At 39.0% G+C, this 15,804-nt stretch overlaps 1 protein-coding gene across 3 annotated transcripts in view; it reads left to right on the top strand.

Moving 5' to 3' along the window:
• The window catches only part of LOC148894783 (hyccin 2-like), a 34,976-nt gene that overhangs the window by 643 nt on the left and 18,529 nt on the right, over positions 1 to 15,804 (top strand). For all 3 annotated transcript variants that reach the window (XM_089002977.1, XM_089002978.1, XM_089002979.1), the window contains exons 2-4: positions 13,438 to 13,514; positions 14,790 to 14,866; positions 15,679 to 15,780. In XM_089002977.1, coding sequence (XP_088859103.1) covers positions 14,816 to 14,866; positions 15,679 to 15,780 — 153 coding nt within the window. In that variant the 5' untranslated portion in view covers positions 13,438 to 13,514; positions 14,790 to 14,815. The remainder of the gene's footprint in view (positions 1 to 13,437; positions 13,515 to 14,789; positions 14,867 to 15,678; positions 15,781 to 15,804) is intronic.

The raw sequence follows: 15,804 nt of genomic DNA, 5'->3' as shown, positions 1-15,804 counted from the left end.
GTCGGACACTCCATTTTCAAAATCTAGTGATGATCACATAAAAATGGCCCAATCTCAGAATGTTTCATGCCCGTGTGTTTGCACACCCTCTGCGAGAAATCTAATGCAGGTGGACCGAATGTTATGGTTGTTATAACTGCTGTTTTTCGGGTTGAATGATTAAGGAAAAAAGCTACGAAATCAAGGACAGTCGTTTTATTTAGTCACGATCTTAAAAGTTCAAATTTTGTAAGAATAGAGTGCAGGAGTGAAAGTCACACTGCAACGTAGCATATTAAATACATAATATGAGAATTGGTTAGACACCATTGTAAAAAAGATATCATTTTCCCAGAAAAAATATCTACACAAAGATTTTTTTTAATGAAATGAATATTAAATTATGATGAGGGGGGAACAATCATAATTTATTTAAAAAAAAACAATATTAATAGGAAAATGGTGTAACATATTGGGCTCATCATTTCAGAAAAATTAAAGGTGTGATAATTTTGAGGGAAAAAAACATGCAATGAGAAAAATAAAAGATCTTATCAAGAATAAATAATGTTTTTTTTTCACAAGAACAAGTTCAAATGTGTGAAAATAGTTCTAATATTATGATAATTACATCCTCATGATGCAAAATTAATTCATTTTTACAAAAACAATCTTGTACAAAAAAATCATAATAAAGGTTCAAATGACACTGTAATATAAGAAATTGAGACATTTTAAGAAAATACAACTTTGGATGATGTTAGGAACGTTTTTACAATAGATTAATGAGAATACATTTGTGAGAAATTTCGTCCCTTTAAAAACTCTGAAGAAATGTCTACATTTTGCGAGAATGCGGTCTAATACTGTGAAGCATAAATATGTCGTAGTTTTGTCAGAAAAAAAATATGAAAATGTTCATTTCATCAGCAAAAATCACATGCAAAAGAGGATATTTTAAAGTCGGATCTGTTCAACATTTACGATTCAAACACCAAAACTGTAAAGAACTGAGTCAACATTTATTTATGTTCCACATGAGCACAAATGAGTAGTTACATTTGTGTTATTACAATTAACTTTTTTTTTTCGCAAAGCGGTGTTAATGTGCTGTCCACTTGTAGGAAATAAATGAGGCATTTTGACATTTTCATAGAGTTGCCTTGGATAATGAATCTTTATTAATGAAAATCGATGCTGATCAAAACCGTCTGACTGTGCACAGTGGCTTGCGAACTCAAGAGCTGCTGCTTTTCAATCATCACATTCCACCTGATTCTAAAACAAGAACATAATTGATTTGTATTTGACATATTGTTTCATTTCTAAAGTGCTAGAAAACTAACAATCACCTAAACAGACCCCCCATCTTTGCATAGGCAGATTCCTTCAATCAATGCGTCAGTGGCAAAAATGCAGAACTGATGCCATGCCATCTGCTACTTATCATCAATTATCCTCCTCCTCCCTTTCTCTGTGGCTGTATGTTTTGGGACTATCAAAAGGACAGCAGGCTATTTTAGAGCCGAAGCTACCAATTACCCGTTTAATCTGTCTCTGCATCTTCTCCGGTTCAGTGACAAATGGCACCTATGCATAGCAGCCCTTTCGAAAATGAATTGTGAGGCTGTTTACGGTTTGGTTTCAAAAGGAAATCATTATCATTAAATGCATATGCCGCATAAAACAAGATCACTCTCATTTACGGCTTCTGGTTGAGATCGCAGTAAAAAGTAAAAGCATCTTTTACTAAAAAACACACTACAAAATTGCTGCAACCGGAGTCATCTTTTATCTGCCTTTTCCTTTAATGCGGAGACTGTGGAAGCGGTAAATGCAGCAACTGTTTGTTTGTTTTGCTAGAGTAGCACAACGTGCCGCAGTCAGATTACAATAAACCTCCTTTGCCGTTGAAGATATAGTTTCCAAGCCGTCTGCAATGAGTGCAAAGCCACCATATAAAGAATCTACCTGAATTATTTATATTATTTATTTGCTTAAACAATTATTTAGCTGCATGTTTATTTATAATTTTTTAAGGTGAATGATTATTTCAGATTAAAATTCTGACGTTTGATTAATCAGCCGAGTAATCAAACAAATATATGGAATAAAAATAATTTTTTTTCCTTTAGTGCTTCCCTAAAACTTAGTTTGTAACCTGTTTAAAAAACATGGCAAAATTATTGGCAATTTTAAAAATGACTAATATTGTCTAATTAAGTAATTGACTAATTAACCATCATGATAAATCGACTTTTTCATCTTACTGGTATTATGAAATAGCATCTTAAATTCAGTCACTTTACAAATATTAAACATATTGGTACACTGGCACAAATAAACAAACAGATTGCCTCTTCCCCTACCCATCAAATGGCTGGTCACATCGTTGTCAACTGCGGTTGCATGACGTCGTTTGAACCCAAATTTGCTAAATTATACATCATTCATTCTTTTTAAAATTGTTATTAGGCCTAACATGAAGAAATATGGTTGCCTCAGCACCCAAATTAGGTCTGAAACTAAGGCCCTTTATCAATAGCAGCACTCGACAACCTTAAACTAGTTGAGTTAGTTTTGTAAAATGGATCACCCAATCGTTGAGACTGAATCAGTAGTGTACAAATGTGCACCGCAGGTGTGACAGAAACCCGACTGATTTAACAGAAACAATGTCCCCCAAAGGCTCCCTCCTTTCTAGGTGACGCGCTCACCAAAGGATCAAAGCTGTAATTAGCCCGACATGGATTAGCAGCGGGGACTGTTTTCCACTGCGCTCGCTCGCCCCCATGGACTCAGAGGATCGCACAGGCTTCAAGCCCACTGACGTTCTTCTTTTTTCCACATTGGAAGAAAGTCAAATGAGATATTTCTCTTTTTTTGAATGCCTTTGCTTCGAGCTTACAGATAAAAGGCTCCATCGACTTCACACACATATTACCTGTCAAAGTTTTTTTTTTAAATTTGAATGTGTCACGGTTTGTATTTTGCGTTTCTCCCCCTGGCTCTGGCTGTGTTCTTGGTGTGCTTAAAAGCCATGGTGGAATCATTTTAGGCACGTTGCGTGCACAGACTTGACAGTCGGCTGGATGTGACTCACTACATTGCCATGTTTCGTGTCTATCTGCGTGTTGGCTGCCATTGTAATCCACACAACATCAGCAGCCTTTCTTTGATTATCTTTCTGTCGGGAGGCCCAGCACTGAACCATAAAATACTCCACCGAAACTGCCCAGTTGATCGATACCTGTGAGTACATCAACAAGAGCATTCAAAAAGCGCATATCTGAGGCCAAGAGCAAACAGTTCACCACCGTCTGATTCCAAAGTCCTTGGTTGCAACAAGGACTGTTTGGTAGGAAAAAATATAGTTAAAGTAACTTATTAATGGTACTGTGTTATATGTCCAACACATTCTCTCAATCAACCTAGTTTCAATTTCAAAGAAACATTTCCCACATGTAGTAATGGAAATCGAAAACTTGTATTCCAGAGTCAGACATTCACAATTAAAAAGGTTTTGTATTTTTAAGGTTTATTCAACAAATGTAACCTGTAAAGATGGAGGACACTGATTTGCTGTGGCGACCCCTTGAAGGGAAAAGCCGAAAGGAAAAGAAGATGATTCAACAAATATAAAGGATTTAAAAAAATGTATTTTTTTTTAAATAAATCTCGTTATCGTATAAATGAAGCTGCTTTCCCTTTAATACAGGACTGTATGTGCAGCGCCCATACAAATATAGAATTACGTTAGCTAGTCCTTTTGGTAATACAGTAAAGTCTCGTTATATCGATATTCTCGGGGGTCGGAAAAAATATCGATATAACCGGACTATCGAAATATCCGATCCTGCGGCATGTAAATTTTTCTCCTTGCGTTCATAGAAATAGTATCGTAATAAGCAGTACTATCGATATAACCGATATCGATATAACGAGACTTTACTGTATAAAATAATAAAAGCACTGAATCTGTTAACTTGAGTAACTGTTGATTGCAATGATCTTCACCTGTTCACTGGCCTTGCATATTTTAAAAAAATACCAGATATTTCCAAAAATCTGAATGCTTGATTGAATAAAGGGATAGTCGGAATTTAAAAAAAAAATAAATAGCACACACAGCCTGAAGAAAGTTTTTTTTGGCATTTGCCTCTGTCAAAATGCTCATCGCCATCACCCGTTAGGAAAATGTAAAGTGACAATGTAGCAGAGTTGGGTGCAAAATAAATAGTGATACCTAAGCTTACGAACTTAATTGGTTCCCAGAAAGTGTGTGTAAGGTGACAAGTTCGTCTGCCAAACATTTATTTCCCATAAGAAACCATACAAAATGCGAATAATCTGTTTCTAGTTCCCCATAAAACACAAATTTCTACTAAATAAGCCTTAAAAATACACAAAATATACCTTATTTTATGTATAATAAATATGCTATTGTATTGTAATCAAAGAAATAAACTACTGTATAATAACCTCATTTTATATACCTTTGTTATGGTCATTGATATAGTTGCCTCTTGATGATATCCGAGTGAAGTTGCCATGCTTTCTCTGCGATAATAACCTCACACACTGTCCTCTGCTTTCCTTAATCCAAATCAACAGAAGTTTTTAAACCTCTTCTATTGCCTGAGACGTTGATTAGACAACACAGAAACACCCTTAGCCACACGTAGCAATGGTCAACTTAGCAAGCATACTGGTACTGGGACACTTAGTTCGTGTTTTTCGATCCTCTCCGTCTTCTGCTCAACCATAATTTTCTTTTGTGTCCTCTTCAGCTTAACAGTAGCCTGTGGTGGGGTCTTTTTCGGTCCCCAAAAAGAAAAAGTACTGCACTCGCTAACAAACCACATCTGCACTGAGTGCACTAAAACAAAGTAGGTGTGGAAAAGTAGTCCGCCAGCCACTGTGGCCCTATTCGACCGTGTGGTTTGGTGTTCATCCGCCGAAAAATAGTCCGCCAGCCATTAAGGCAAACTAGGCGAAAACTATTTCGTATGCCAAGATTATATTCTCGCGAATTTAATGTTCGTAAGGCGAAGTTCGTTAGCTAAAGCATTCATAAGCCGATGTATCGCTGTAAATAAATAAAAAATAACACAAGCATCTTAAAAAAGGGAAAAATAACAAATAATGAGACAGAAGAAGATCCTGCAACTTCAAAAAATAAAGCCGTATTTAAACGACAAAATCAGCAGCCTAACTTAAAGTACACATTTGTTGCCAGTTGACCTGCATGCACCAAACCCTTTCTGCATAATATGCCACGACAGGCTCGCAAATGAGGCAATAACGCAATTGGAACTGCTTCAGCGCATGGACTCAAAGTCATCCAGGTGTTTTTTGAAGGAAAAAAACAAAAAATATATTTCAGTGTGGCTCGGAGCAACATGATAATTACCACAGCTACCATCAGTTTTTTTTTTTGAGTTGCGCATTTCATCACTTGGTTTTACCGGTTTTTATTTTATTTGCCAAAACGAGCTATAACTTGAAACCTGTCCTCGGTGCAAAAAAGTTAGAATTCAGCTGTTTTTTTTTTTTTTAATGAATGGATGCGTCTTATTTTCCTTTCGGCTTTTCCCTTCAGGGGTCGCCACAGCGAATCAGTGTCCTCCATCGAACACTTCTCGGGATATTCTGTATGACTTCATCAAAGTCCAACCAAAATTTTTCTTTCGCCGCCAGCTCACATCCGACTTGTGGGGCATAACCACAAACAACATTTAACATCACACCTTCAATTTCTCGCTTCAGACTCATCATTCTATCTGATAATATTTTTACTTCTAAGACATTCCTAGCAAACTCCTCTTTTAAGATAACTCCAACTCTGTTTCTTTTTCTGTCTTCACCATGATAGAACAACTTAAACCCTGACCCTAAGCTTATAACCTTGCTCCCTTTCCACCGGGTCTCCTGGACACAAAGTATGTCTACCTTCCTTCTCTGCATTATGACAACCAGCTCTCTACCTCTACCTTTACCTGTCATTGTTCCTACATTCAAAGTTCCTACTCTTAGTTCTATACTCTTGGCCTTCCATTTCTCTCTTTTCCTCTGGGCACACCTCCCTCCTCTTCTTCAACCAACAGTAGTCCATTTTCCACCGGCACCCTGAAGTGAAGGTCAACAGTACCAATGGCGGCCATTGTTAACCCGGGCCTCGACCGATCCGGTATGGGATTCAGAGGTTTGATTCGCATATTTGTTTTGGCCAAAAAAATTACATCGGATGCCCTCCCTGACACAACCCTCTGTATTTATCCGGGCTTGGGACCGGCACAATAAGACACTAGCTTGTGCCCCCTTGTGGCCACATGAGTGTTCCCTGTTAAATGATTATCTCTATTTGTAAAATCTGTAACAATAAAAGCTCTAACTTCCTGGAGGCATAGTCTTGTTTTCCCGCACTGTCTTTCTCTTAAAGCTACTTTTTCTATCCAAGTGTTGCCAAAAAAACACAATGGAGGAGTAAAACACACCCACAATTGATCATTTGAGGCGCAGGGATATTTGATGCCACACGTCCTACAAAGTGCTCTTGGCAACCAGTTTTCATGTGCTGGGGTGGTCAGTGTTAGGTAACTTCATCAGGCATCATCCTCCCCTGCCTCACGCTCGTTGCTTCAGCTCTCTGTGCTGGTCACAACTCCCTATGAGGGAGCCAAATCCCGGGTGATCAATGAAGCCTTTGAATTCGCGCCAGCTTTTTGATGCTAAGATGCTAATTGGAAATATGTGGAAGGAAAGCGTAGGACAGAACACTGGACAGCATGGCAGCACGTTAAAAAAGTATTATAAAATCGGGTCTGCTTTTGTTAATATAAGTTTGCTGACAATTAGTTGCTTTTAGACATTTTGTCATTGTTACGCAAGTATTTACATCAGCCCCGGTGCACTTTATGGAGTCCAAATATGTCTCATCACCATCGTTTGAATGCAAAAGCAGACTGCATATTAATACGCCCACTGCTTTTGTACTCTCCTGTTGCTCAGCGATTCCTTCAGTGATTTTAAAACCTCTGGTGTGCTTTGTGGTTGGTATGCTCAAGGTCATAGCTCTCCTACCTGGCAGCAAAAGATCCCCCAATGCTTTTTTTTGTCATTTACCGTAATCTCTAGTTTGTGTCCTGTCTGTGTACAAACACAAGCGTTTTATTCGATTTCCTCAATCGGTGGAAGGGAAAATTGTATTTTTCAGATGAAATTCATTCATGCTGGTAGATGTTTTATGCCAATCCATCAACTATTTATTTTCTTTGTTGCAATTTCAATTGATCTCTTGAACTGCAGTCGGAAAGCGCAGACATTCAGAAATACTGCACAACCGATTTGTTGGATTGAAAAATCATCACTTTTCAATGCCGCCAAATTTCACCACTTCTGTGTTGGTGCAATGTCGTCTGATGGAACGTTTTCCCCCCACGCAAGTGTACTGCCACTCCAAACAGCAATTTAGCTGAGGCTGAGCTAACAACATCACAGCTGATTTTGTGCAATAGTGCATGCCATTTTTCCTCTTGACCTAAGTACAGTCATAAAAATTAGGACAATGGAAATAATACAGAACAATCGGTTGATTCATTGACTTGCGTTATCCCTCCTTTTTGGAGACTTTTATGCAAATCCTTATAAAACAAATCTGAGCACATATTCCGTCTCACCACAGAGTTACAGTGAGACCTCAACTTACGAACTTAATTGGTTCCCAGACAGAGTGTGTAAGGCGAAAAGTGTGTATCTCCAAAGAAAATTTCCCATAGGAAACCATTAAAATGGGAATAATCCGTTCCCGGGTTTCCATAAAATATACTTTTCAACTAAATAAATCTTAAAACTACACACAACATAGCTTATTCTATGTATAATAAATGTGCTATTGTATTGTAATGAAAGAAATGCACTGCATTGTATCATAAAGTCACTGTATTTACATTTGTGATGGTCATTGATGGCTTGATGGAATGGTGTTGGAGGTCGAAGGTCAAAGGGAATTGCTGTTTGGAAAGAGAGGCACATTACATGAGGACTGTAATTAAAGAAATAAACTGTGCTGTAAAATAACGTTTTATTTACCTTTTTGATGGTCGTTGATTGCTTATGGAAGGAGAATCACATTCCATAAGGGCTGTTGGTAACTTAACCTCTGGTGTGGCTTCTCTTCTTTTTTCTTTGGAGACTCCTCATCATTTTTGCTGATTAAAAACCTCTTAATTGACACCTGTTGCTTTCTGACTTGTAAGGTCTTATGAAGCTGAGGCATCGCATTATTGTTCATCATGTTGATGATTGTCATAGCCACAGTCTTTTCTGGATGGAACTGCACATCATTCCACTTTGCCAACATTGCCTTTATGAGCTCACTTGATGCTGCAGCCATCTCCTCCTCCTCGCCCTCAGATGTTCTCGAACCATCCGTTACCGGCTTTAAAATCCTCAATAAGTGCCGAACCTCCAGGTTGTCGCATGGCAATATTGGCGTGAATTAGCCATGCTTTCTCGCATAAAATAGCTTTACTCACGCTGTCGCCGGATAGCTGCTTTTCGTTAATCCAAATCAACAGAAGTTTTTCAACTTCTTCGATTGCCCGAGACTGTCGCTTTGAGAGCACGGAAAAACCTTTTGCAACAGACGCACCTTTGATGGCTTCTCTGTTCCGGAGAATGGTAGCAATGGTTGACTTAGCATAGCCGTACTTGGCCACTAAATCACACAAACGCACACCTCGTTCCTTCTTCTCAGCGACGGTGATTTTAGTTTGTGTCTTCTTGGGCTGAACACGAGCCTGTGGTGTTTTTTTTTCGGTCCCATCATTGTAAAATTATCAGCAAAAAGCTCCAAGGAGGCGATCGACATGTGCATTCGATGAGAGGGGGTGTGGAAAGTAGCGCCGGCTGGAGCGGTGTTCGGTCATGTGCTTCCGCCGAAGATCACTCCGCCAGCCGTGGTGGGTGTGTATTATGAAAATAGTGCTTATTATAAGGTTTAATTTTCATAAATTTGACGTTTATAAGACGAAAAGTTTGTAAGATAAGGTGTTTGTAAGTTGAGGTCTCACTGTATATGAGAATACATTTTTGCAGAACAATCCAATGCCCAGCAATCAAAACAATACCTCCTCCACTTCTCTCTGAGGTAATCCACACAAACATATTTGCCCACCGTGCGTGCATATGCGCATCATGTTCCCTTTCAAGTTTTCAGTTTAAGTCTCACGATGAGGCTTGGCACTCCTGGTGTTCACCCGCGCCCTCTGTGCATGTTTGTTGTGGCTCACCCTGACTAAATGCTGCAACACTGAGTGTACCGCGTGTATACCAGTGAGCGATTGTTTGTTGCAACACGGCCCATCCCAACACGTCTGGCCCTGCAGCTGCAGTTGCTAATTTTAGCTCTGGATGTGCGTACGCCTCAGTTCCCCTCACCTGGCCTATGAGCAACGAGGGAAGGATGATGCTGAGATCGTAGACGATTCATCCCTCCATCTGTATCGCTCATCATCATCGCTCTTTTGTGTTTTAGCCATTCATTCACAAGCATCTGGATATATTTTCCTTTTCCAAATATGTTGTTTTTTCTGTCCTAGAGGGAGAATCATTGATTAGCCCAGGAACATATTGACTCTGCTTTTCTGTCTGACGGTGACCTTTGCTTCCCCAAACTTCAGTGGCATGTAGTTTAGACGCTACCAGTCTTCCTCCCTAGGTTCACTGGTTTCTTTCAAAATAAGGAAGAATCCTTCCACAGATGAAGGTCTTTTTATCCCTGAGATGACAGCCCGTTCCACCGCTAAGCGTTTAGTTCTCAAAATGATCAGGACAGCCCGACGGGGCGGTGAGTACAGCCGCCAGTTTCATCGTGGTTGGGTATTAGCAGTTAATCCTCCTTCCAAGGGAAAGTGTTTGGATGAACTGTTAGCGTGTGGGTGTTCCTCAAAGACCTCCCGCAAACATGCTTGGACCAAGTTTCTCGGTTTCCCCTGAGTTACGGGAATACTTTGGCAGGTTTTTTTGCAATATTCTAGCTTCAAAGTAAAGATCAAATTTGGTTGGATATTTGCTTGAAGAAAAAAGGCAGTCTGAAGTGGCACAAACCAGCACAGAACTTGTTCATGCTCAATAACTCATTGAGTGAGCAAAGATATCTGGGAGGGGTGGGGGTCTGTTCAAACTTGGCACCACTCATTTGGCTTTCTAGCATAGTCTTGAGGGGAAATGCTTTCTTTGCAGTTCAATTTATTAAAGTACTGTACTTAGCTTGTATATTGTGGTGGCTGTATTTGATTCGACCAAATGCACATATTATAAGCCTTTTTTTCTCTTCAAGGTTCAGCCTTCATGTTTAGAGTAACTCAAAATAAAATACATTGCAAAATCATGGTCTTACATTGGATAACGTCCCGTGTACAGTTTGCAGAGATTTCAGTTTTTGTCTGAGGGTAGGCCGTGTGGTGTTTGTATCAATTTCCTGTTCTTGTGTGGGTGTTCTTTGTGTATCATTCTTCCAGACCCCAAATGGGGGGCATATGTTCAAAGCAGTTGTTTTACCTTATCACCAACATCCTTGCTTTTTTTTGATTGCTCTTTATTTTCTTTTTTTAATTTGATCCTGTCATAATAAGTCAACGTCAAAGTGGCCAGGAACGTCTTTTCAGATGTCATAACTGCTCTGCCTTCTCTGTGATGATGTTATCTACTGCAATACATCAATGGTATGAGTCATAGTTATAATAATTACAACCACAACCAAGTATTGAAGAAAATGTCTAGGTGGCACATTCATTGATGCAAAGGCTTTACTTGTATATTTGGACGACGACAACTATTTAAGTCAAGTCTGTTATTTGAGGAACTATGGGATGACCAAGATCTTGACCAAAATTCAGTCTATGACATTGGTATGTGTAAAAAGTACACCTTGAGAAGAATACAGGATTTTATTGCCGCATCGTGACAATAGTTTGAAGCGATGCATGGATATTTAAAAGCAAACTGTCCTGGAAGGACTCAGCAGAAGGGGTTGTTTTGCTGTGGGGATCATTTGTGGTAAAAAAACATCCATGTAAATATTTAACATCTGTCTCCTGCCTAACTGCAGCTGTTGGTGAGATTGTCTCAAAGACTTGGTTTATCATGATTTTTAACACCTTAGTGTAATGAGTTACCAAGTATGGAATGAGTAAAGGCTATTGTTCGATTCCAGAGGCACAGCTTATCTGTGCCGGCTAGGAAGCTATGAGGAATTCTATTTACCGGTATTTTAGATTTATATTTCATGTTTTTGTTGATTTTGACTCCATTGTATTTTTTTATCCACATAATTCATTTTTAAAATTGCTTACTGCTTTTTTACTGTGTGATACTTTGTCAGCTTGACTGAGCTGTAGTTTCATACTTTTGCATTTGTCAAAAGATGATACTTCCAGGTGCATTTTCTAGAACCTGTTCAGCAAGGGTCCTAAACGTGCTAAGCCGAAGTGCCATAAAGCGCTGCTGGTTGATTATTTGTCGAACAGCTAACCTTTGAGGATGCTAGGCCAAAAATACAACGCAAAGCAATAATTAACGCACATTAGCGGAGTCCTATTGGTTTACTTCAGCTATTGCCCCAGCAGTATTATAGTCCACAGTCACCACTTTGCGGCAGCGCTCCATTTCATCGCTGCCCTCACTCTCCACTGAATGAAGTCCGTCTCCTTGCTCTTACCAACAAGAACGTGCTTGAAATGGGTCACTTGAAATGTATAGTTAAATAAATCTTACTTAGGCAATAACTCAGTCAGGTATTTGGGTGTTCTATTGTTAGGTTTTTTAGTGTTGAAATTGTTTGTTTATTTACCACTCTGAAGTAAGACTATTACAATAGTGGATTCAAATCCCATAAATATTCAAGGCAGTTGTTTTTCGATGAAAAGCTTTCCTCTCGGGCCTAGCCAGACCACAAATCAACTAGCAAAGTATACATGTTGGGTTTGAAGTCCAAGAGTTGGCCTTGTTCCAACCATGGGCACTATTTAGCAGTGTTGCAGGTTTTTTTCCAAGTCGTATTGTAATAATCGTTTGAAGTGAAGTCAACAGGATGGGTTGGTGCTTCGCTAGCCCTTTGTAAACACTACTGGAGACAATGAGCCAGTCGTGTATATTCCGTGAGTGGCTCATATAAGGAAGTTTGTTTATTGTCATTTGTTGGACCCTATTAAACGTGTGACATATTGTCTAAATATTTTAACGGTGACAGCTATTTGGCAAGGTAAGTACGGTATTTGGATCATGGCTTCCCAAGATGGATGAAAGGTATGCTGTTGTGAACGCAACAGAAAAGGAAATATTCTTTCCACAGAGAGCCCTTTTTGAATAATTTATTCACACCTTCAAGATGAGTTAAAACTGTTAAATTGGAGTTGAGTGAACCTATCTACAACTCGAGGCACCTCCAAAATGACTTGTAATCTCATGTGTTTCAAATAATTACTCTCCCATTCATTTACCTCAACTTTGAGCCCTTGCTGTCTGATCCTTTTTGTTAGACAGACCAATAGGTGAAGAGACTGGTTGATATGCTAATATCACATGCAACTGTTTTTCTAATAATAATAATAATACTTTTCATTTATAAACGCTTTCAATTTAAGCCTTATTGCCCACTGAGCATGTGCACATTGAAGCCAAATGTGTGTTTTGTGATGACGGAATGGCGAAATTTCCCTTGACAAGATGTGATTCACTCTGCTTTCACTTGACAAGTTGTGATTCACTCTAGGCAGACGTGACTTGAGTCCTTCCTCTGCGATGCGTACATGAGTTTCGATGTGAGAGTCCTGATGAATGCAAGGCTGCTTCCAAAGTACTTAATCAGCTGGAGTGATTGAAATTGTTTGGATCTCAGTGATAAGCGACCTCTTCTCTTCGCTTGCGGGGTCTTGATTATAATTTTTCCCCCCGCAGCTTCTCACGTGTCATCCCCCCAAAAAGTACTTGACAATGCAAATTATTTATTTAATTGTTTTGACCCTAAAATCAATATGTTTGTGCCATTTACAGTTCAGTTATTTTTAGCATCCACAGTTTTTGGCTGAACTTGTCTAACCATGAGTAGAAGAGTTATAGTGCTAGATCTGTTTACTTTAGTCTGTGTGCATGGCCTCACCTTGAGGCACCAAAATTAGTTCTAGTCACAGTAATAGTAGTAGTCACCAGTTAAAATAAAACATGTCATAGTCGTTTGCTGCCTCACTGCACTTGTTTCAATTTAGGCTATTCATTTCCATGATATTGTCAAGCATAAATCACATTGTTCCCATGATAAATTGTTTTTTATAAAACATGGAAGTTAAACAACATCAGATTACTTTTTGATAGTCACGTCAACAAATCAATGATTTAGGTTTTCACATTAATACCAATATTTATGTTGGTTGACGGTTATGTCTGCTCTTGTCTTAGGTGACCCTCAAAGATGTGTGACCGAGCCGAAAACCCTTTGACTTTGCCGATGGAGATCTGAGTTGTCGCTCACTGAGGTAAGAAAACAAAAACCCCTAGTATGTGCCTAACTCATCTTGTGAATAATCTTTCAGATGAAAAAGTGTAGATTCTTAAAAGGGATACACAGGTACTTATTCCAAGCATCTTGACTGCTATTGAGATTCCGGATTTGCCAAACTCAAAGTTGATTACACACGTAAGGATTTGTGATTCGTAATCGTGGACTGGATACTGTTAACGAATTGTTAGCCATGACCGTTTTCTGAGCAGATCAGCTAAGAAATGGAAATTCCTTTTAAGTAAATCCACGTTACAGAATACTCATTGACCCCTCCGGTAATTGGACCGTCGCTCACTGTGATTGGAAGGTTGGTTCGTCCAGATTTCTGCAATGTGTATATTGTGCTACTCGTGTTGCCCCTTTGATGTTTTTAACAAGTCTCTTCATATTATTAAATATGATCTTACATTTTGCCAGCATTTTTTCAGAAAGGCTATCGTCCCCATTTTGCTAGCTTTGCATTCTTGTGTTTCTTGTGTCCATTTTTCATTTCCTGACTGCAATATGCACCATCCGATAAATCAAATATGCATCTTTCCATCCTGCCAGGATTCTTGCCGTTTCTCTGCATTTGATCAATATTTCCTCCAGTTTTCTTTCAACTTCCACTGTAACTTGATGTGTATCGTAGTAACAGCATTTAACACTCCAGAATACAAAAAAACTTCGCGTGACATTTTATACTAATAAATGCCACCCAAATAGGCACTCACGGATGCTACTTAGGCAAAACAGCCGATTTGCTTAATGCATCTTGATCATGTAAATATCAAGAGTTAAAGTTGTGCGTGCATGTTTGATTTGCATGTCATGGTACGTTAATGAAAGTTGGAAAGCCAAAGACTGGCTACCTTATGGTTGATTACCAGAGGACGGCCCATATGGATGCTCTGGTGATGGTTGTTATCCGTTGATGCGTGGTGACAGGTGAGGTCATCATAGTGGCTCATAACGTAACCATGTGGTCAGCGCTACGCAATGAGTCACTCTCTCCTCTTCTCTTTTCTTGTGATGTGTCATAAGAAATTAAATATGAGGGGACAAGAAAGTTTTGAAAAGTTGGATCCAGAAATTGACATAATTTGAATTTACATATGGCCAACAACGTTTTGACTTGTATTGGACACTATTGGACACACTGAGTGTCTTTTGGTGATTTTACCTTGACTCTTTTTTTAAACTTTCCTCCCGTTTTGACACTGTTAAACAGACATTATTTTATGACTACGTGTTACTCTGTTTGCACCAGGCAGCTGAGGTGTGTCTCTGAGGAAGATGCTGGGTTCAGAGCGCGGAGTTGTTGAAAAATGGCTCTCAGAATTCAAGGTAACGACACCTGGTAATTGATATGTTACCTTTGATATCCCTGGATTTCTTTTTTTTGTATCATTTATAAAACTGCTCTTTGCTAGGGTAATACAATGTTTTTCGTACATATGCCCACATGCACACACAAAGGCACTCACACATTATATGTGCCCTAAGCAAAAGAGATTGATTTCAAGTTTTTTCACGATTATTTTGGGCCCAGAAAGTCATGAACATGTACAAAAGTGAATACATTCACGTACGGTTTAAATCACAGCATGCCGAATAATGAAAGAATGAGCTATTGTGGCACCAATTACAGCAGCAAGAAAATGCTAATAAATTCTAAATAGAAGGAATGACTCATTGTGTGAGTGGTGAGGAGCAGCCCCTTGTTCTTTGATAATGCAAAAGGCTGATCTGACGTCCTATCTGCCTCTTCTAATTTGATATCAAAAACTCCTTTTTGCGAGTGGATCCATTTTACCTACTCTGTCCCCAATTTCTTCACACTTCCCAGACTATTTTTGACATATCTGTCATTTTAGCCTTGTCTCAAAGGGCGAAAAGAATCTGAAATGATAAACTGATTTGACTTCATAGACTAAAACGCTTCTTTATTGAGACAGAGGATTTTCACTGACTAAATGCTGCTTTAGATGTTTGTCATTGATGACATTCTGTGGTATTTTTGTGTATGAAATAACGCTAGCTGGTATTTTAAGAAATGACCGTGTTGTGTGAGGGTAGGTGGTTCGGATCATGAATAGATGGACCCAAGTACTGGATACGTCAACCAAATGGACACTGTGTTCTCTATTTGTATCCAGTCCTTACCAGAAACCCATCTCTCAAATTATGCCGGCAGCCTTCATTTGAAGAAATCTTTGGTACCAGCCCTGTACAGAGTCATACAGGATCCCGGCAATGAGGTGACATTCAATACACAATACCAA

The sequence above is a fragment of the Hippocampus bargibanti genome, linkage group LG08 (genome assembly GCF_051943395.1).
Source record: "Hippocampus bargibanti isolate YZ-2025 linkage group LG08, ASM5194339v1, whole genome shotgun sequence".
Taxonomy (NCBI): Eukaryota; Metazoa; Chordata; class Actinopteri; order Syngnathiformes; family Syngnathidae; genus Hippocampus; species Hippocampus bargibanti.
This window is presented reverse-complemented; position numbering and strand designations above follow the sequence as displayed.